Source organism: Siniperca chuatsi, linkage group LG12, assembly GCF_020085105.1.
Source record: "Siniperca chuatsi isolate FFG_IHB_CAS linkage group LG12, ASM2008510v1, whole genome shotgun sequence".
NCBI classification, from domain to species: Eukaryota; Metazoa; Chordata; class Actinopteri; order Centrarchiformes; family Sinipercidae; genus Siniperca; species Siniperca chuatsi.
In genome coordinates, this window is record NC_058053.1 from 26,082,388 (window position 1) to 26,105,074 (window position 22,687).

A 22,687-nucleotide genomic window follows, 5' to 3' on the forward strand; every position below is an offset into this window, starting at 1 on the left:
ATGCGGACCGGGCACGGCTGGACGTCTCCAGCATCCGAGAGGTTCGCACCGGGAAGAGCACTGAGACTTTCCTCCATAACGGTCCTCTCTTTGAACACCTGGCTGAGGAAGCAGCCTTCTCTATCATACATGGGGATGACTACCAGGTACCATATTAATGTTGAGACATGTTTCATCCTTCAAGATCTACAGTGAACAATCTTACAGTCATACAACCTGTTAGTGGTCCAATCCATCCACCCGGTAATTTTTATTATCTGTCCCCCCCTACAGTCTCTGGACTTGGTTGCATTGTCGGCAGATGTGGCCAACATCTGGGTGACGGGCCTTCGCTACCTGTTGGCCCACCCCTTAATCATTGGGGGGGCTGGGGGAGGAGGAGGAGGAGTAGGAGGGCTTGGTGAAGGAGGGGGTGTGGCGGTAGAGGGCAGCCTGGGAGGCAAGATGAGGAGTGAGTGGCTGGCAGCGGAGTTCGCCCAGGTTGATGAAGATGGCTACGGCATCGTGTCAGAGGATGTGGCGGTTGCCACCATCTGTAAACTGTGTCCCGGTATCAAGGAAGCCAAGGTGAGTTGGGGGTGGGACTTCTGAATAAATATAAAATCATTTAAAATTGTACACCTTCAAAATCAATATTTTCTATTAACAACTGATCACACAAATACTTATATGTGAAAGAGGTCGCTCATGGTGATGAACCCACAGAGAATTATCACCCGACTCCGCAGTTCCCCTCAGATCTTCATGCTGTAGCGAGTTTCAGCTCATTGCTTCCAACAACTTTACTGTTTTGGTTCACTCTCACCGCTCTCATAGCGTCGTTTCCTCCCGCAGCAGGCAGCTGTTTTCAGTGAAAAAGCTCTAAAAACCCACTGCACACTACCTGCTCAGCACCAAGCACAGTTAGCGACTATCTGGTGAACATAGATAAAGAGCTAATGTGCCTGATATTTGCCTCAGGAGTTGGGCTCTGTTGTAATTGTGACAGCATTTCTCACAATTTTCAGATGTTTTACAAATCAAAGAGTCAATTGATTAATGGAGACAATAATCAGCAGATGAATCCATAATGAAAATAATCATTAGTTGCAGTCCGATACAAAATAGTTCAAAATGAGCTCCACCTCAACCAGCTACAGCAGTAACATCCTGCTTTTACATTAATAAGTAATAATAATCTAATGATATATAGTAGCGTAACAGTCACAGGGACATTTTTCTGCTTTGAGTACTTTTACTTTAAGTACATTTTCCTGATTATACTTATATACTTTTACTTAAGTAGCATTTTCAATGAGTTTTACTTGTAACACAGTATTTTTACCGTGTGGTACTAGTACTTTTACTAGTAAGTAAAGGATCTAAGTACTTCCTCCAAAACTGCATAAAAATAATGTATTACAGAAAAAGACATGTTCATACACAGCTTGGCACACAGAAAGCCAAAATCACAAGAATTTCTATTGCATACCTGGCTAAATGTTGTAGGCACATAAAGCTAAAACACAGATACCCAGCTGCCTTGTATCAACAAAGCTTAGATATTCACCATGTTGTGGCAGAAAGCAAAGAAACACACCATCATACTGTAACATCTTTGTAATCAAGACTGTATGTCTCCATTCACTTCTGCTACAGCCACAGCAGGAGTGTTATGTTTCCTGATCAAATGGTTTGTTCCTGTATTTGGAGCAGCAGAACATTTAATCCCTTGTGACAAGAGATTTGTTGCTTTTCTGCTTTTGTTAGTCTGGATTTCGGATGTGCATTTACACACAGGTCGGTTACTTTCACCTGCTGCCTGAACAGCAGACAGACACTAAGAGACAGAATTAGCCTGGAAACATAGAGAGCATAAAAGTCTGTCTATTGGCTCAGACAGGTGAGTTGACTGCTGACTACCTGTAAGAACCTGTAAGAATTTTCCCAAGATGATATCGGGGAGTTTTGCAGGCATGGTCTTCGCAGAACAAGATGAAATGATAGAGAGGAAAAGAGGAAGCAGGCCAAAAAAAAAGATATGAAAGGAAGGTGAAGAAGGAGTTAGAGGGACGAAATTATTAATGCGTTGTGTTTTTTAATGTGGGTCACTTTAATATCCTTATTGAAACAAGATAACTAAAGTTTAATAAAATTTGCCAGCTTCATTGAATGAGGCATAATGTCGGTTAGCTAATTAACTCACTTCATCTCTCGCTCAATAAACTGTCCGTCCTACCTGACTCTCCTCTCTGTCACCCAATTTCTCTTTCTACAGGTACGTCTGCGTTTTAAGGAGATCCAGCGCAGCAAGGAGAAGCTGACCTCCCATGTGACAGTTGAGGAGTTCCAGGAGGCCTACTGTGAGCTTTGCACCCGACCTGACGTCTACTTCTTATTGGTGCAACTGTCAAAGGACCGTGAGTGTCTGGACCCTCAGGACCTCCGTCTCTTCTTGGAGACGGAGCAGGGTTTGTCTCTGGCGACAACCGAGGGCTGCTGGGAGCTCCTGAGGCGTTGTGAGCCCTCTGCCCAGGGCAGGGAGAGGGGGTTGCTGGGTCTGGATGGATTCGCCCGATACCTGCAGTCTCCAGAGTGCCAGCTGCTCGACCCAGAGCACCTGGGAGTTTGTCAGGACATGAACATGCCTCTGTCCCACTACTACATCAGGTGTGTGTGGCTTGGAAAGACAAGGAGCTTAACATTAACCGACTACATTATTTTGTGGGATTATAGGTTACGATAGAAAAATCCCTTACTAGAGCATCCACTGTGTGGAAGCCAGGCCTGGATGCTTTAAAGTTTAAAGTTTAAACTTCCCCAAACCAAAAAGGACAGAGCCGCTACTCTGTCCTATTTGGTTTGGGGGAGTTTACACTCCAGCAGCCCCAGCCAAACTTGTTCTGCTTACTCACCGCGCCCTGCATGCCACCACCAAACAAACATCTGAGAAAAATACACACATTAAATTGGTTCCAGTATTACATTATAAATTAGGTAATTTTTTGAAACTGTAAACTACCCCTGTACACTTCAAACGTTGAAAGCTAAGATGGAGCTGTCTAGCAACATGTGTCAAGCAACATAGGATCAAGTGGACAGTGTGTGGGTTGGAATGTACCTTTTTAAATTTTGGTATTAGTCAGTGATTATATATAAGTTAAGTTGTGCATCAGTACATTTTTTGTCCTCATCTCTGAAATTTTGTAAGATATTTTCAGTTGTCACTAAGTGTTATTAATACTATAAAACACAATTTAGAGGCAGGACATTATTTGGATTAGTGTATGAGTAATGTTGATTTTTTTCCCTCAGCACCTCGTACCGCTCCTACCTGCTGGATGATCAGGTCCACGGCAGAGCAGACCTAGGAGGGTTGATCAAGGCCCTGCAGTCCGGCTGTCGATGCGTGGAGCTGGGAGTCACTGACGGCCCAGAGGGGGAGCCTCTCCTTGGGGTCGACTATGGGCCAGATATTCCCCGCCACCATCACCACCACCATCACCACCACCATGCGCCCGTCACTATCCGCTCTGCTCTGGAGGTTGTCAATAAGTATGCCTTCCTGACTTCTCAGTACCCACTCTTGGTGTACTTGTGCCAGCGCTGCTCTCCTGCCCAGCAGCGCACCATGGCTCAGCACCTAAAGAAAGTGTTTGGCTCCCGTCTTTACACTCCAGAGGCCCTCCCTGTCAGCCTGGGAGGGCGAGCCACAACCTTACCTTCCCCTGAGCAGCTGAAGGGACGCATCCTGATAGTGGGGAAGAAGCTCCCTCAAGAGCAGCAAGGCTCTGATGGGGAGATATCTGAGGAGGATGAGGAGATAGGAGGAGGCGGGCCTCTGGCAGGACGGCGAATGACCATCCCTGGTGAGGAAGAACTGGGTGTGGTCCTGGTGGTGCCTCCGCCCTCCCAACCGAGGAAGCTCCGGCTCCACAAAGAGCTGTCAGACCTGGTGGCTATCGCTCGGACGGGCAGCCGCAGCTTCTACGCCCAGAGAGCCAGTCACAAACAGGCTCAGCAGCAGTCACCACCCAGCAGTCCCTCCTCTCCCAGCACGCCGATGCCTCCTGAGCCGCCTTATTGGACACTGTGCTCCCTGGGTGAGGGAGAGGCCAGGCGGCTGACCACAGAGAGCCCAGAGGACCTTGTAATGTTCACCAAGCGCACCCTAACCCGGGTACGACCCAGTTCAGTGCGTCTGGACTCCAGTAACCCCAACCCACAGGGATACTGGAAAGGAGGGGTCCAGCTTGTGGCCTTGAACCAGCAGACCCCCGGCGCCATGCTGGACCTTCACAGAGGCCGCTTCTCACAGAACGGAGGGTGCGGTTATGTTCTCCGACCCGCTGTAATGAGGGATGAGGTGTCGTATTTCAGTGCCCATACGCAGGGCTGTGTGCCAGGAGTGCCGGCTCAAACTCTACGGATTAAGGTGTAGATGTTATTTCTGTTTTCTAACATTCAGTTTTTCATTTAGGCTAAAACTTTAGATTCTGAGTGTGAGTTTCCCTGCAATATTCTTTAGTTTATTTCACTCAAATATCAGCTAAGTAATGAATTTAACGTCAACTGCTTTGTGTTCTACTGCGCAGGTTATCAGTGCCCATAACCTGCCCAAGCCTCAGGGATCAGGGGCTAAGGGAGAGGTCATTGACCCGTATGTGGTTCTGGAGCTGCATGGCGTACCAGCTGACTGCGCTGAACAGCGGACACGCACTGCTGCTCAGAACCAGGACGACCCACTGTTTGATGAGACCTTTGAGTTTCAAGTAAGGCGTGTTAAAACTGTATACACTGGCGTGAGTTTCTGTTCAGTGGAACGGATGTTTGTTTACTGTTCTTTATTTATTTCTGAGTTTATTTTGATTTTCACTTTGCAATAAATAATGCAAGTTACTGATATCGTGAAACTTGGCAAATGCTCAATCTTGGGTAACAAGTGCAGGTGAGTATTGTCGACTAATTTTTGACCAGGAGGCAATCAGCAGCAAGCAATCTTGAATAGAGCATGACGCAGCCTTAATGCATCGTTATTAGGTGGAATTTAGTTATAGGTTATAGAGGTTATATAAATAGGTTATATAGGAGGAATTTATTATTGATAGGTGGATTCTGGTTTGGTTTCAGTAATGCCGAGTCACATTAATTCCTCTCATCCTCTTTAAAAGAAGCAAACATTTTGGGGTCACAAAGCACAAACATAGAGCTCCCCTAAATGTTATTATACACTGCGTAACCTAAATTATGAAAGTACAGTATTCCAAATAAACTTAAAATGGCACAAAATGTCCTCTTTTAACTAAATTAGTGTTTTATGAGACACTGAAATCCTACTCATCATAATGCTTACGAAATGATTAGCAGTTAGGTTAAGTGTTTAGAAGGTTGCATTCACAGGCTTATTTGGGTTGTTTACGTGTGCACAATAATGTCCATACAGGAAATACTGAGAAAAGCAATAGTCTGTTTAAGCCATTTGCATAACTGCATGACAGCTCCTCGTAATAATCCTGTTTACATGACCAAAAATATAATTTTAATTTTCTAGAGAAATTTGTTTATTTGGTGTTTTTCTTAAAGAGAGAAAAAACGAGCTCAGGATGCTTTCTGAGGCCCCAGTTCAGCGGTGATTTCAATGAAAAAGAGAAGAAGTGCTATAGTTGGTGCTCTTATTTTGCTTCAGCTTGGTGCCGTCTCTGAAGCACATTGTGGATGATGTTATTGTTAAGAATCATCAGTCTAACCCTGTGCTGACTTTGCTTTTATTGCATAAAATTGTATTTTAATGTGCATTTCAAAGTGTGCTAGATTAAAGATTTATAGGAAAGCCAAAGAGGAAAATGTCAACAACATGAAAGAGGCTTATGTGATTGGAGAGGTCTGTCTGCTCCTCTGTCGGTTTTGCACCTGCATGAAAATGGGGCCCAGAGTACTTAATTGAGGGGGGGGGGGGGGTCAAGACCATCAAGACTTAAATTAGGTGCTCCAATGAATACACTTATGTCTCCAGTGAATTTATTATAGGAGATGGCTGATTTGATGACTGCAATGTTGCTGATTTGGCTTTTTTTACCCCTCACTGAGAGTCCTGTGTTAGTGTGGCCTAGCCATAATGACAAGCTGTCACAACTGATATGGCATGTTCCCTGTGGCAACATCGTGTGTGTGTGTGTGTGTGTGTGTGTGTATTCAGTATCCTATAATAATGTACCTTCACAAAGAGTTGTGTAATACCTGTGATTCAAAAGAACATTTGACTGATTACATTGGCTCTTTGTCAGGAGACAGACATAAAGTGAAATTTGAATACACAATTTGGCTGTCGGACACAAATGCTTGCAAAATGCAACCACTGCTAACGTGCAATAGGTGAGCCATAGATATAACTATTTAATATTTTATAGTATAAATCCATCTGAGCAACTTTAAGCAACTTTGGTTGTGTTCGCACCTGTATTTTAATTCTCCTGGTCCAGACCAAAAAAGAAAGTGATCTAGTTTTGCCTTTTTATTGCGAGCCCATTTTAGGCTCACGTTGACTAATAAACAGCTGACTTTAGAGAAACTAAATCAGAAACACACCGTAAATACAACATACCAAATGTTGTAATCCTAAAGTCACACGGACTAACAGGTAACTCATGTGTTTGACAGCTCTACTCAGAAGTGAGGGGAAAATCAAAACAAAGCTCATTCTGTTGACTGACAGGAAATCATGCTGCACATCACTGCTCCTAATGGCTTTATTCATCTTCTCTGGTGCTCATGAAGAAATACTTAGTATATCAAGATTTATGATGTCTGCAGCTGAACCTCATCTATCATAAATATTGACAGACAGCCAGAAACAAGGCATCTTGTATGATGGAGAATATGTTGCTGTCAAATAGGGCGTCGTCACTACTAGTTTTATTCACTTTTACATAAGGAACTGACAAACAAAATACACCCAGCTGGACACACGCACTAAATATCTTTGTTGGTACTTTTACTGATACTCAGGAAGTAAAAAAGGGTCAAAACAATTGCTGACCTGCTTATGTGTCGCCATGGTTACCAGTTGATCCTAGATAACTAGCCTAAATAGAGTTGCGAAGTGGGAGGATGGTGAGGAGCAGCCCCGACAAGTTTTACAGTCGTGCTGGATTTCTGCCAGATCGATTGTTTGTTGTTTGACATTCAGCTTGGTCACGACGTCTGATTAATTGCCGTCGGCTGGATTTCGGTTGGCCGTCCTGCTGTTTCAGCAGTTCCATGGTCCGATTTCCCTCATGACTGCTGTCAAAAGATCTGTTATAAACTATAGTGAGTTTGTTTTAATATAGTAGTATTTGACATGTTGTGGTTAATTGTAGTCTTGACTGAGAACTTGCAGAACATAAACCATATTGTCTTCATCTTCCAGCCATCTGCAGCTCCATATTTTTCTTTTTTTCTTCCTACTTTACTTTGACAGTAGAATTGCACAAAGTAAAACCTGCTTTTCTCTCTGTTTGTCATTATTATTGAGGATGTGGTTGTTTTGTTTGAATAAACTTTATTGGAAATGTCACTGGACAAAACCGACCAGGGGTTCCATGCTTATGTTCAGTGTGAGCATAAAAGTCACAGGTGAAGAAAGGCGTGAGTTAGCACGATGTACAAGATTAATACAAACACACTGTGCCAAGAGGGTTGTAACCAAAAGAACTGGAGGGCAGTGTGCCATGTCAAACACACACAAAAGGAAGCACACACGTAAGAAAAGACACATACCCAGAACCACACAAACCGGCATGAAAACACAGTCAGACACACAGGCACAGTCGAGGTCATGCTGTTTGGTTAAGTGTGCATATCAGCCTGTTGAAGCATGCTCTCATATCACTTAATCATTTGTCCTCCAGGCTGTGACACAGCTCAGATACTGGGCAGCCATGTCAGCACACACTTCCTGAACACACACGTAAACAGTAACACTAGTTGTCCTCCTAAGCCCCGATCAAAACCACTGTCTCAGCTGTCTGCACTCATAAAACACATAATAAGTGTGTGTAATATGGGTGTGACGGTACGTTATGGTGCAATATTTTGTGAAACAAAAATGGGATGATGTGCATGATGAAACTGAAAATTGGATAATAATGGATCAGTTATGCCTCCCAAAAGGGTACTGTTGTTTTGGTTTACATACAGTACATTAAAGGGGAACTCCACCAATTTTACACATCCAAGTCTGTTTACAGGTCTTGTGGAGTGCTACTGCATATGTGGGAAACATTGTATAAAGCCTTTAGTGGCTCCAGAGGGAGCTGTGAGAAGTCAACAAGTCTCCAAGTTTGAAAATGAAACAAATCTGTTGGTGTGGAGTTAGAAAGAAGTGAGCTTACCAGACTTCTGTTGATCTTAACACATCCGAATCGCAGTCCCCAGTTGCATTGGGGGTAATGTAGGCGCCAGGTTTTCACAAGGAAGAAGAATGAGTGGAATAAAAAAGACGATATCTTTGTTTCTGCATTGATTTTGAGCTTTTTTAAAAACTGTGCAAATCTAAAGCGGTGGAGTACTCTTTTATAGTACACTTAAATTACAATACATTAACATTTTTAATAGTCACTGGGCTCAACTGCTGCCTGTTGACAAGCTCATTTTATTTTAAAGAACACTTAAGAAATATAAAATCTGTTTTTTGAAGATTTTTTATGGCCAGCTGAGGTTTTTGGAAAATGGTACTCAGGCCCAGTTCAGACATTCGCTCTTTATCTTAATTGGGACAGTCTCATCTAGATGTTTGTTTTTCATGAAGCTCGTATTATGTAAATAAGGATCCATTTGCAAAAAAGCATTTTCATTTAAGAGCTTCTGTTATTGGAATTTTGCATAAAATTATATTAGAAAAGCTGTTTGGTTGAGTTTGAAAAGATGTTGTTTTCCAATTTAATGCATTTGAAAAAAATAAATATGAAATTATCTACAGCCATAATTAGTTTTTGTGAGCGTATGGAACTGTGAACACGGTATCGTCTATCATACTGAACTGTGACTTGACTGTAACATAACAACTCCAGATATAAGGATAATGTAAGAGTAGATATTCAGTCTGAGACAGCGTCCTGTGCCTCGTTGTCTTTTCAGAAGAGCATTTGGTTTGAAACTGATTGAATTAACTGTCACAGAGCTTTTCTGCTCAGCCACAGGCTTGTTTCTGAAAAACTGAGAATTGGATTGGATTGGAGTCATCATTCGGCACACACACACACACACACACACACACACACACACACACACACACACACACACACACACACACACACACACACACACACACACACACACAGAGAGAGAGACTGTGTGTGTGCTCGAGCTGTCTATCTGGATTGCCCATGCATGAAACTTCAGCATTTCTCCCAACCACTCAGCCCTCACTCACAGCTTATGGGAGTGGAGGCACACACACACACACACACACACACACACACACACACACAGGGGTATATTCTTTATAATAGTAGTCCTCGTTCAGTCAGTGTGACATGTTCTCTGCTCCTTCATTCATCACCAGCTTCTTCCTCATATTAGAATAGACTCACATATGTGTAAAACGTTATCATTAACATGGCCCTGCATGTATCTGGGTCTCTATGATTTTATTTCCTTCTCATGAAATTACATTTCTACCTCAGTGTAAGACCTTAAATCCCTCTGGCTGTGTCCCAATTCAGGAGCTATTTCCTTTGAAGTTTGCATTTCAGGACCCAATAGCTCTTTACAGGTGGACATGGCCTGTCAGCTGAGACGTGCAGCCATCTTTTACCTGAATTTCTGAGGCTGCATCAGGTGCAGCCCTCAATTGTTCAGTGGTGCAGTGGCGGAAGAAGTATTTAGATCCTTCACATTAGTAAAAGTAGCAAGACAATAATTTAAGAAATACTCCATTACAAGTCCTGCATTCAATTGTAATAAGGTAAAAGTATAGAAGTATTGTCAACAAAATGTACTTAAATTATCAGAAATAAAAGTACTCATGCAGTCAAATGGATCCTGTCAGTGTTATATTTTAATATATAATATTATTGGAATATTATTACCAGTGCAGTACCGTATGAACAGCATTTTAATGTTTTATCTCGTCAAAGTGGACAACTTTATATACTGTTGGGTACTTTAGCCTGTAGCAATGGATCGTATTTTATAAGCGGATCGTATGTGTTTTTATGAAACTCTGAATCTGTTATGTTAGTAACTAAAGCTGACAAGTAAAAGTAGTAAAGTAAAAAGTACAATATTTCCCTCTGAATTGTAGTGGAGTAGAAAAAAATCGCAGAAAATAGAACTACTCAAAATTGTACTTTAGTACAGTACTTGAGTGAATGTACTTAGTTGCTTTACACCTTTGGGATTAACAAACTGCTGTAACTCTGTTAGTCCACACCTACATCTGTCCTCAGATAAAATAGTTTTATAAATGTTATTTTTAAATGAATACAAAGAAATAAACAAAAAGTGGTTAGTGTAATTGCTGACCCCTGATGTAAACATACATCTTAGCAAAAACAACAATTCCAGATGCTTCCATGGTAAAGTGGAGCAGGCCGGGGTGGTGGAGGTAGCTGTAGCAGCAAACGGCGTTGGCATGTGGCCATGAGCGGTGGAATAGAGACTGTCAGGTTATGAGATCTGCCCTGTACACCTGTATGAATATGATTGGCTGTTACTAGTCAGCTGGTAGCTGCTCAACAGTCAATGAGCCACTGATATTCTGAAGCATTAATTAAACTTTTAGCCAGTCAGCTGATGCAAGTGCAACTTCAGTGCTCCTCCTGAACTAATGTAATGTTGCGTTAGTTTTAGCTTTGCTAATGCTAGACAGTCTCATTATGGGAGAAAGCTACATCTTTGTGGGACATGTCCTCAAAGACAATTGGGACACAGCTACTGAGTTCCATAAATATATCTCTTTCGTTTTTGTTTTGGGGTGCAACAAGTGAGCTTTTACCACAGGGTGGAACAAAAAGAAGGGCCTTTACTGCTGTGCTACCGAACATTTAGAACGACTTTTAGATTAAACAGATTTGCGGGCGTGTTCTGTCGCGTGCAGACATGCAAACTATAATCTCAATATTTGTGAGGGAATCAATGTCATAACTGTGCTGCTGGAGTTTATTTCTTTCTTCATATGGTTTTATTGTTCTGGATGCATGCACACTCGCACACACACACACACATCCTTGTACTGCTTTCTTTACGAGGACCGTCTTTGACATAATGCATTACCTAGCCCCTTACCCTAACCTTAACCATCACAACTAAATGCCTAACCCTAATCCTTACCCTAACCTAATTCTAACCTAACCCTTAAAACCAAGTCTTAACCTTCAAACAGCGTGTGAGTGTTTGTGTGTGTACTTGTACTTGCTACATAGTAAGGACTGAAACACATTTTTTTACCTACAGAGTGAGGACATTTTTGGAAAGTGAGGACATTTTGACCGGTCCTCACAACTTCAAAGGGCTGTTTGAAGGTTTAGACTTCGTTAGAACTAGGTTATGGTTAAGGTTAGGGTAAGGGGCTAGGGAATGCATTATGTCAATGACGGTCCTCACAAAGATAGAAGTACAAGGATGTGTGTGTGTGTGTGTGTGTGTGTGTGGCTGTACCAGGCTTTGTATAGAGAAAAACAGACATTACCCGTTAAAATTTTATTGTGAAACTAGTTTACTCTCTGTTCCTCTGCACAGAATGAATATGTAGAGACACACTCCTAGCATCATTTGTCCTCCCACTTACTCTGTGTGTGTGTGTGTGTGTGTGTGTGTGTGTGTGTGTGTGCATGTTTTTCTGTATGTGTGTGTGCGTGTTTTTGTGTGTGCGTGTCTCTGCTTACATGTTCGGGTGTTTACAGCCTTGTTAGCCGAAGGGAAGGTAAAGTCCTCTGAAGGCGTGATCTGAAATGTAATAATTCAACCAGCATTTGCAGCAGCACCAGGATGCTCCTTTCATTGTACCGTGTAATTAACATTAATGCTGTGCCTGAATAGCTTCGTGAGTGACACTTAATAACAGGAAATGGTGTTTGAACTTCTCAGCTGAATATTGTGACTAACTGATCATCTTTTGCTGCTGTAAACATTTAATGAAGTGCATCTTTTCCTCCTAATAAGAGCTGACTTGATGATTTTTAGTCAAGAGATGAATAATGTACAGAGACATTTAAACGCCGTCTGAGCGTTGGCGCCTCCTCAGGTGACAAAACATTAAACTTTTAAAAGCCTAGATAATCAAACGGATTAGCTTGTTCCTTCTGGTGAATGCAATTTTCTGTAGCACTGTGCGTTCTAAGAGGTAAATAACAGGTTTGATTCTACAAGGAATTAGTAATTAGGAAGGAAAGCAGGGGCTCGACCAGTGTACATATATACTGTGTGTGTATATATATATATACAGACGGGGGACAAATTAAAGGAAAAACCTGAATAAAAGAGTGGAGAAACGTGAATAAACGGCCTTTACTGTCACCAGGTCTCAGTTTCACACCTATGGAAGATTATGGACCAACGTGTAAGATAATGCTCTCCACAACCATCTCCATAAAACCACATGTTATAATATAAACTTTCATCTTCAAATCTATTTAGTGATGTCTGTGACTGTCTCTGATGCTGTATGTCCTTTTGTTATGTCTGGCTATGTTTGTTTTTCTTTCTATCTGCTGTACTCAGGTCTCTTACAAAAGATATATATATATATATATATATATATATACTGTATATATGTATGTGTTTGTGTATTTTTATTTGACCTTTAAACTGAAAAGGACAAAATACCTTCATTATGGGAGCATTCATTTTCTGAAAGTAAAAGTATTTTTCAGAGATCCAGATTGTAAAATGTAAATGACATAAAATCCCAGTCTTCAGAGGCAGCTGAGGTGACCATGTAGGTGTTGGTTTTATTTTTGTACTGGTTCACAGCAGCATGAATGGATTTCACCTTCATCGTTCATTTCCTGTCTCCAGGTAAACATGCCGGAGCTGGCCTTGCTGCGCTTCGTGGTATTAGACGACGACTACATTGGAGATGATTTCATTGGCCAGTACAGTGTGGCCTTTGAGTGCCTTCAGCCTGGCTACCGCAATGTGCCCCTGCTGGGCATGGCGGGAGACCCCTTACCCCACACCACCCTGTTTGTCCACGTGGCGATCACCAACCGGCGAGGAGGCGGGAAGGCCCAGCGACGAGGTCTGTCGGTGAGGAGGGTGGGGAGGCGAGGGCGGGAGTACGTCACACTGAGGCACACTGGCATCAAGGTGGTGGATGAGACTTTCAAACCGGCCAGTGCCCCCCTCAAAGAGGCAACAGACCTGCGGGAGGATGCTCAGGTGAGAGGGAAAATGGGTTGGAATTGTCAAGCTATTAAATAAAATACATAGTTTGAATGCCAGTCGCTTGGGACGGGAGACTCAATAGACTTACTTTACTTAAAGTCAGTTTGCCCAAATCATAAAATATCAGTTCCTGTAGATGCGATGCTCTTGTATTGACATAACGCAGGGCAAATTTTAGAGGTGACGCAACTGCATACAAAGCCAAAGTCTAATCAATTTTATTTATATAGTCCAATATCACAAATCAACGATTTGCCTCAAGGGGCTTTACAATATGTACAGCATATGATACACACACACACTTAGACCCTCGATTCGAATGTCCGTCCCAGGACGGACAGACATGCAATAGATGTTGCTTGTACAGAATAGACCAATATAGTAAAACTACAGTATGGACAATCAGGATGACAAAATAGATTATATATATATATTGATATTGTAAACACATGAAGAATGTGGATCCGGGAGGTTGTCGAGCAACGTCAGGTGTCGCCAAATGTCAATGCAAAGACATGATAAGATGCAAATTCACCAGGGGCAGCATGAACTGACACGAAGATGCGTCAGAACGAGTTCAAAATGTTTCAATTAGAGCAAAAAGAGCAAAGTAATTCACTTATGAATGTGTTTCATAAACATACAGAAACGTTTCTGGTGAGTTTAGTCAAAGTCTGAGCTGCCAAACAATCACACACACAGGAACACTTCCAAACAACAGTAAATCATAATTTTGCTACTTTAAGCACCTTAATTGCCTCCATGAGCTGAGCCAAGATCAGCATACACCTGTCTCTTTCACCCCACACACCTTCAACTCGCCCCCCTGGGAAGGTGTACTGGAATGTACTTCATTTGGAATATTTTTATCTTCATTATATTATGGTAGAGGCAGAAATCTCATACACATACAACCAAAACTATCTGCATTGGATCCTCCTAGAGGTGAGTGAGAACACCAAACCAAATACTTTTTCTGGCACTTTGTGTTAAATTGGCTAATGTGGCAAACCCCAGCCAGGCAAGTTAAAAGAAATGCTAACAGCTGAGTCACAGCAGATCAGGTGTCACTCAGCTTTTGTATTTTTAGGCTTTGTTGATAAGATGTCTGGTTGTGAGGGTGAATTGGAGTAGCTTACATGATGGTGCTGAAATCAGACTCCACCTGAAACTTCTCTGTAGGGCAAATAAGAGAAAGAAAGAGGGAGGAGGAGGAGAGCCAGTGACAAAAGAAGAGTGGAGGAGGATTATAAAGCATCTATAAATACCAGCAAAAATAGAACCTGGTCCCACAGCACCCACCAGCTTATCACTGAATACAAACAATCTAGAGGTGGGCGATGTGAATAGAGTCCTCTTTCACGGAATATCTGTTTTTAGAGAGATATGTTATGAGATATAAAGTATGTGGACACCCCTAACCCTTTCCTATTTCAACATGATAATCCCCGTGCACAAAGCCAGATCCATAAAGAAATGTGTTCCCAGTTTGGTGTGGAAGAAGTTGACTGGTTTGCACAGAGCAAACCTGACCTTAATCCCATTCAACACCTCTATGATGAACTGGAACGTTGCTGTGAGCCAGTCCTTATCACCCAACATCAGTACCCAAACTCACCAATGCTCTTGTGGCTGAATGGGAGCAAATCCCTCCCAAGGCCGTCCCAGAAGAGTGGAGGCTGTTATAGCAGCATATTGTATGAGTAGTTTGATATTTTGGGAAATAAGTGTACTCGCTGTCATGAGGAGAGTTAGATGAGAAGATCAATACCACTCTCATGTCTGTGTGTTAAGTCAGGACGTGGTTAGCCTAGCTTAGCATGAAGACTGGAAGCAGGGGGACACGGCTAGCCTGAATCTCGTTGTATCTCGTTTCTTGTTTTATGTAAAAAAAGAAAAAGCTGTGGTATCAGAGGGAGTCGTGTGCTGTAACAATTTCTTGATGAACAACAGTTTATCCATCCACGTAGCACATGCGTGTAGCATCTCCGCTGGTCGCCTGGCAATCCCTCTGTGACGACAACTTCCTGGGAAGTCACTGTCTCAGATGGTGTTCACCAAGAAATAGTTACAGCACATAACGCCTCATAAGACCTCAAATGGTCATTTCTGTTTGTGTATGGATTACACAAAGATGGCATTGCCTTAACACCATCAACCCACCCACAGATGCAAGCAAAGACAAACCTGCTTGCAACAACATTGACCAAGACAGGCCTTACCATCAACATAGAAAAGACCAGGGTAATGCGCGTCAACAACACCAGCGATGACGCCATCCGACTGGAAGGAGCAGAGGTAGAAGACGTTAACACCATCACCTACCTTGGAAGTGTTGTGGGCAAAGATGGCGGGACAGATGCAGACATTCAAGCCCGAAATGGGAAGGCTAGAGCAGCTTTTGTTACACTAAGGCCCATCTGGAACTCAAACGAAATATGCCAAAACACCAAACTCCAGATATTCAACACCAACGTTAAATCAGTGCTGCTATACGGTTCAGAAGCATGGAGAATAATAAAATCCTCCACCAACAAAGTCCAGACCTTTGTCAACAAGTGCCCAAGAACCATTTTGAAAATACGCTGGCCACACACCATCAGAAATGTGTTCTCTGTGGGAGAAAACAAACCAAGAGAAAACAGACACCCAGATGAGGAAAAGGAAGTGGGGTTGCATTGGACATATCCTACGGAAGCCCAAAACCAATGTAACCAGACAGGCTCTAACCATGGGTTCAGACCGCTGCGAGAGCTTCAAAATTCACTCTGGCTGCCCTGCCAACTACACTGTAGAAAGATTTGTGAACGCTCTGACGTAGATGAAACAGGTGGCAAAATTCGTTCGAATGCTTGGTAACTAAAAACAACATGGGTGTAATGTTTGGGTGTCCACGTAGTTTTGGACATGTAGTGTAGATTTATGGATTAAATAACCGAAAGGGAATGTCTGGTTTTGGTGAATTCGGTAACCTGAAAAATCAAGGTATTCTATGACACTGATGTACCTGTATTTCCGAAATTGCCATAAAGCACTCCTGCTCATTCATTTGCAACATTTCCCACAATGGTTGAATAGCCTGCTCAGTATAAACGGTACAGCAAAATCCCTCTTGTCTCATGTATCACGCAACCCTGAAACAATCCCGCCCAATCACTCTGTCAGACACCCTCCCACACAAACCCACGCTTGCACACACACACACACACACACACTCAGTTCTACACAGAAACATATTCGCTAATTCACAAACGGCTTTTAATCTGCCTGCTTCCATCTCATTGTCCTTTCCCTTTCCCTCCGACTTGAATTTTCTCCTCCCCTCTCTCCCTGTCTCTCTGCCACGAGTCCAGCTGTGGGCTCATCTGCCACAGTCAGTTATTATTCATCATGCTTCTATTGCTGTATGTCTGTCACACACACACACACGCGCAGACACACTCACACTTCCACACAGGTGGGGTGTGATAATCGCTAGTCCAGTTGGGGCTCTGCCAGGTGTCAAATTGCGTTCAGTTAGACAGCAGAGGTTTCCATTCTAGTGCTTTTATGTGCAAAAACATATCTTTTACCTTCATTATGAAGTGACCCAAAATGGCATTTCAGCAGATTGACACATGACTCTTATTTTTTGTCCCTGTCAGATCTGCTAACCAACCCAGTGTTGCATCCTGACACACCTGCAGCAGTTGAAAAACACTCTAAATGCTGTGATTTTTCTGTTCCACATTTATGCCATATTGTCTTCTCTTTTGCCAAATGAGCTTAAGCAAAGGCTGATTTCACTGGATTAAAAGCGGCAATGACTGCCATATTGATTTAATTCACAAGAGAGACAGCAGAAGGAGGAGAAGTGTGTGTGTGTGTGTGTGTGTGTGTGTGTGTGTGTGTGCGTGTACGAGGTGTGTCAGCCTTTCTGACCTTTCCCAGCTTAGTTTTACAGCCGGAACTGTACATCTGATCTAATACTATTTTCTCTCTCCTCCTCTTCCTCCTCATCTCTCTCTCCGTGTCTTTTGCCATCACGCCGTTTCCAGAGCACCACCTCCAGTTTCAAAGAGCAGTGTGGGCTCCCCACGGTGGCCAAACTGAAGCAGTGCATCCAGAGCCTGGCCACGAGGCTGCAGAGCCCCGAGGGCACTATGGGGGCCACCATGGTGCTGAAGGAGGGCTACCCGTGTCTGGAGCCTCTGGTCAACCTTTCAGAACTGACACGCAAACTGCTCGCTGCCTACGACACGGTCAGTAAGACGAATGAGGATGGTGGCATGCGTGGTGTGCACAGACATGTGGTGGAGGGTAAACCTACTACAGCCTTGAGATTTGGCTTTGATATTTGGAGAGATGGAAAATGTCTACCGTTCAAAACAGGCACCAACATAATGCAGTCTGACCTCTCAAGTATTAAAAGAAAAATAATGCATGCTCTTCTGCAAATGTATTGTTTTTTACCTTGTGCGGATCGGAGTTCCACCTGAGAGTTTTGAATGCCAACATAAGGCTGGCAGTATTCTCTGTTTTTGTTTATTGTCAACAAAACTCTGTGAAAAGACCAAAACCAGCAATGAATTTAATCCTACGTACTGGAATTATGTGCATATTCTCAAAGCCTGATATATCTTCTTCCTCTGAGCCATAGAGCTCCATTGTTGTCCAAAAACACATTAAAAACACATCAATGAGCCGCACTGTTGCACTGGGTGACACGTTCCTTGATTACAATGAGTCAATCCCACATCCATCATAAATAGTCACCAGTGCACCAAATATGTATTAATCAGCGTCTGAAAATAGCCCCCAACTAATGCACTATTGACTCCTGTTTGAGAAACGCTGATAAAAACTACAGTGTCCATCTGTTTTAGAAAAACGATGAGCCTGTTTAAAAGATGAAGCTATATATTTGTGACCAGATTTATGTGTTCAGTAGGAATGAATGGGCTTGGGGTTCTTTCCACAGACACAAACTAAAACATTGTTGGTTTTTGTCTTTTCGTGGGATTTGCTGACGGTAAGAACAATGCTAAAAGTTTACAACCATGCCAGCCGCTTTGAGCTAAATGGTAATGTTGGCATGCTAACATGCTGACAACGACAACATGCTGATGTTGAGCAGGTATAATGCTTACCATATTCACTATCTTAGCAAGTTAAAATGCTAACATTTGCGAATTAGCACTCATAAAGTTAAAATGGCCTGTTTCATCGCACAGTGGCAGGTCTCTGCTTTGTGTTCACTTGGAAAATAAAACACAACTGGGTTAATAACACAACATGCACATTCATTTGCTTAGTTTACACAAAAGATCTTTTTGTAATTTTGTTTCTCAAGTTTGGTGAAAATGTATTCCATCAGAAAGTTTTAAATTTGGTTTTGTGATATCCAACACTGTGTTACTGAGTGTGCACACACATACCCACATGCAAATACACTGTCCTAAGGCATTAAATATGCAGAAAGACACTCCGAGGTGACATGCATGAAACACCCACACACACACACACACACATGCACGCACGCACATGTACGCACGCACGCACACGCACTCTGACTACCAGCTGTGTTTCCTCCTACTCGATCTCCTCTTGCATCAGATCAGGATGAATCTCTCCCACCTGTTTCAGCGCTCAGCTATTACACCTACACACACCTCAGTGCAGAGAGTGCCTTTTGTTTCGAACCATCACTCTGTGTTTGTGCACGTCACTGGAGCTAATGATGTTTGAGTGTGAACCCAGCAAATGTGAGCCCAGCAGGTCAGTGTCATGAAGCCACAGTTGGTGTGATCTCCAGTCGTACATCACACCTCTTCAGCCTTTCTGGGCGCACACAAGGCTTAGTCATCACACTCACCCTCCTCTCTCGCTCTCTTTTCTGCTGCCCTGTAGCCAGTCTTCTGTCCTTTCCTTCCCTCCTTCCATTTCTTTCCACAGCTTCTTCATTTAACTTTACGCTTTGTGTTGCTTTCCAACTCAGAGCATCCAAATCAATTCCACTTGTCCTTTTGCATTTCACTTAAACGTTAATTCTGATATTACAACTCGGGCCTTAATTTTTTTAGGTTTGGCCGTTATTTGTATTTGGTATAATGGCGTGCAATAAGATGATGACTAAAAGAAAAGGGCAAGAAACATGAGCGGTCAGATGATCAGATCCCATGTATTAAAACATATATGCAAATAGTAGAAAAACATATTTTTGTTTGGAGGCGGGGGACTTACTATACCCTAAGTTAGCTAAACTCATTTAGAAGAGAAACTAAAGTTAAACTGTAAAATTATTACCAAAACTGTCCGATGTAGACATCCATCACAGTTTAGACAGACCTCCTGGTTCAACTCTGACCTTCCGTACCTTGTGGATTATTATCAACATTTTGGTTGCACTCACTTGTGGTTTCACCTCCAAATAAAGTGGTTTTGGTGATCTGGGTAAACTGTTGGCTTGTTTACAACCTGTCTGATCATCTGACTCTCGTGTCTCTTGCTCGTTGGACTTCGTTGTAGCGATGTCACTGTGTTCCCAGGTCTCAGTCATGATTTTTGCGAGTACAGTGTTATCATAACCGATAGCAACAATTACCAAAACTATGAAAATAAGACCAAAGCTTTAATAAGCAGAAATGATCCTTTAACACCCTACAGTATATAATACTGCTATGTTCATTAATTTTCTTTTTTCAAAGACATGGAGGTTAGGTTGGCGACTATAAATTGGTCGTAGGTGTTAATGTGAGTGTTAATGGTTGTTTGTCTGTGCGTCACCCCCTTTGACCCTGCACAGAATAAGCGGGTACAGATAAAAGATGGACTGGTGGATGTTTCAGCTAGCAGCTCACTTCATTAAAATAAATATGATAAATAAGACTCACCCTGTTGTCAATATTGCACCTATTGAACCTTTATTTTCCCCTGATTATTAGTTTCAAAATAAAAAAAAAAGCATTTCCCCACATATTTATTTTGTATCTGCTTGTTCCAACACTTAATTAAAGCATTTTAATTCTTATCTCGAGTGAAATAATCAGAAAAAACACATAATGTAAGCTGCAACTAACAATTATTTTCATTATTGATTCATCTGACTATTATTTTTCTCGATTAATCAATAATAGCTTGGTCTATAAATTGTAAGACAATCATGAAAACCCCAAAATATAAAATTTACAGTGTTGTGTAAAAGCAGTAAATATTTACATTTGGGAAGTTCGAACCAGCTTTAATGAATTTTGAATTATCAAAATAGTTTCTGATAAATTTCCTGTCGATCCGTTTGATTAATTGACTAATTGTTTCAGCTCTGGTGCATTTTATGGATGCACCATTATATGAAATAAATCATTCAATACACATTTCCTTCATTTTCAGCCTGACATATTTGGTATTTTTTAGAAACGTCAGCACTCCTTGTACCATTTGAAATGAAACTCTCTGGCTTTGAACAGTGCTTGGCTTCACAGCACTGACTTTGCAATGAGCTGAATAAGTTAGGCACTAACTTTCTTCCTGTCTGTGCAGATGATTGCCGCCCAGAAACAGCTGATTGAGAACGCAGATGTTGTTCAGGAGAGGATCGCCCAGGTGCAGAGAGAAGGTAAAGTGCACAGGCCAGTGAGAGATGGATGAGTGGCTGGACTGGGTGACATGAGGTGATCATGAACTGAGTCTAAATGGTTTTTATGAGCGCTCATGAATAAAACAACTGCAGTACAGGATATGCCCAAATCCTAAAAAAAATCACCAAAAGAGCAAGTCTGACATGAACATCAAACAGCCGAACTTAATGAGGGCGACTCCTCAGAGAATGAGTCTGTCAGTAAACAACATAACAAGTGGAGATACAGTACTTGCTGATGATTTGGACTCTCCCAAACGTTTGTCAGTATGGAGTTCTAATTAGAAAAAACCAAAGGCGCTCTCGTTTTTGTACTTGCTGAATTGACGATCCATTGAGACACACATTTTCAAAAAATATCCAGCAAGTATCTCTGGTTGAAATGTTGTTTACAATAAATCTGCTCTTGTAACACACTGCGGTTCTGTCTTACATTAATATTTTGGATTTTCTAAACAGTTTCAGCTGTAATGCAGCAGTATGACAGCTGTGCATTTATAGTGAAAACACAAGCATCTACACAAACCAAAGCTGTGTATTTTAAAACCCTCTCACTGCATTCGATGACTCATGACCTTTGACTGCCAATATAAATGTCACGAGGATGGTGCTTTTGCATAAATATGTAAACCCGGTATCTGACAACCAACCCATCAAGACATGCTGTCGACACTTGCCCTGAGATATTTGTGTTAGTCACAAAAATAATTCAGCCCTGACACTTATATTTCACCGGAATTTGAATTGTTGATGTCAACCCACCCCTGTAAACTGAAGCTAAGCTCCTGTTTGTGTTTTGCAGGCATGGACTTCCATGAGGATCTTTCTCGGCTTGGGGAGAAGGAGGGACTGAAGGGACGCAAGCTGAGCAAAGCTGTGGAGAGTTTCACCTGGAACATCACTGTGCTCAAAGTACTGCAAAGCAAAACAAAAATATTAAAACTCTCAGATTTTATAGGAATGGTGGCAGTTAAATATCTGTACTTATTACTTTTTCCCCCCTTCTGTTTTATGGTAATTGTGACACGTCTGAGACTCATTGGAAAGGAGAATCAAATTTAATCAGAATTCATAAATCTGCTGTAAATTTATTTTGAAAGACGTTTTCTTCTCTGTTTGATTTTAAAAGAAGAGTTCAATCTTTTTGCTTGCTGTTCATCTAACAAAGTACAGTAGTGGACACACATCTCCAGCTTTCTACACAAAGTTGAATGCAATAAAGAGGAGCAAACTGTCTTCATGGTTCAGCTAAAGCTAATAGCAATCAGTCATAGTAAATTCAAAATGGTTATTAATTGTTCTCATTGCTAAATTAGGCCCTTCCTCTTATTTCCTTTTGGCATTCATCTGTTGCAATTCCTTATCATTGCAATGAAATGCTCTGTTAAGTTTTGAACTGATCACTTTAATTGTATCACCAAGTTAGCTTTGGCTTCTTTGCAATGAATGTAAACTATAGAATTGTCCCCCATTAACTGCATTTAACTCAAGATGGTGCTGTGGTTCTGATGTAAAGAAAAGGACAGATGAAACCTGCCTGTGTACTTATTGATGGAGTATCAAATTCGCTCAGCACTAAATAATTGTCACTAGATTACTTTTATTATGTGCATTTTGGATCCCTGTACAAGCTGACATGAACCAGGAAGATGCAACGATTCAGCTCTGTGCATGTTTACAAAAACATTTATTTTTGATCATTTGGTTTTAAAATTTCAGGATTTA

At 41.9% G+C, this 22,687-nt stretch overlaps 1 protein-coding gene across 1 annotated transcript in view; it reads left to right on the forward strand.

Annotated features, from left to right (window-relative positions):
* The window catches only part of plcl1 (phospholipase C like 1), an 89,070-nt gene that overhangs the window by 60,497 nt on the left and 5,886 nt on the right, over positions 1-22,687 (forward strand). The window contains exons 3-11 of the mRNA XM_044216809.1: positions 1-146; positions 274-567; positions 2,258-2,649; positions 3,295-4,414; positions 4,575-4,751; positions 12,979-13,341; positions 17,385-17,588; positions 20,866-20,941; positions 21,765-21,874. The exon at positions 1-146 is cut by the window's left edge and continues 142 nt beyond it. Of these exons, the coding sequence (XP_044072744.1) occupies positions 1-146; positions 274-567; positions 2,258-2,649; positions 3,295-4,414; positions 4,575-4,751; positions 12,979-13,341; positions 17,385-17,588; positions 20,866-20,941; positions 21,765-21,874 (2,882 nt within the window). The remainder of the gene's footprint in view (positions 147-273; positions 568-2,257; positions 2,650-3,294; positions 4,415-4,574; positions 4,752-12,978; positions 13,342-17,384; positions 17,589-20,865; positions 20,942-21,764; positions 21,875-22,687) is intronic.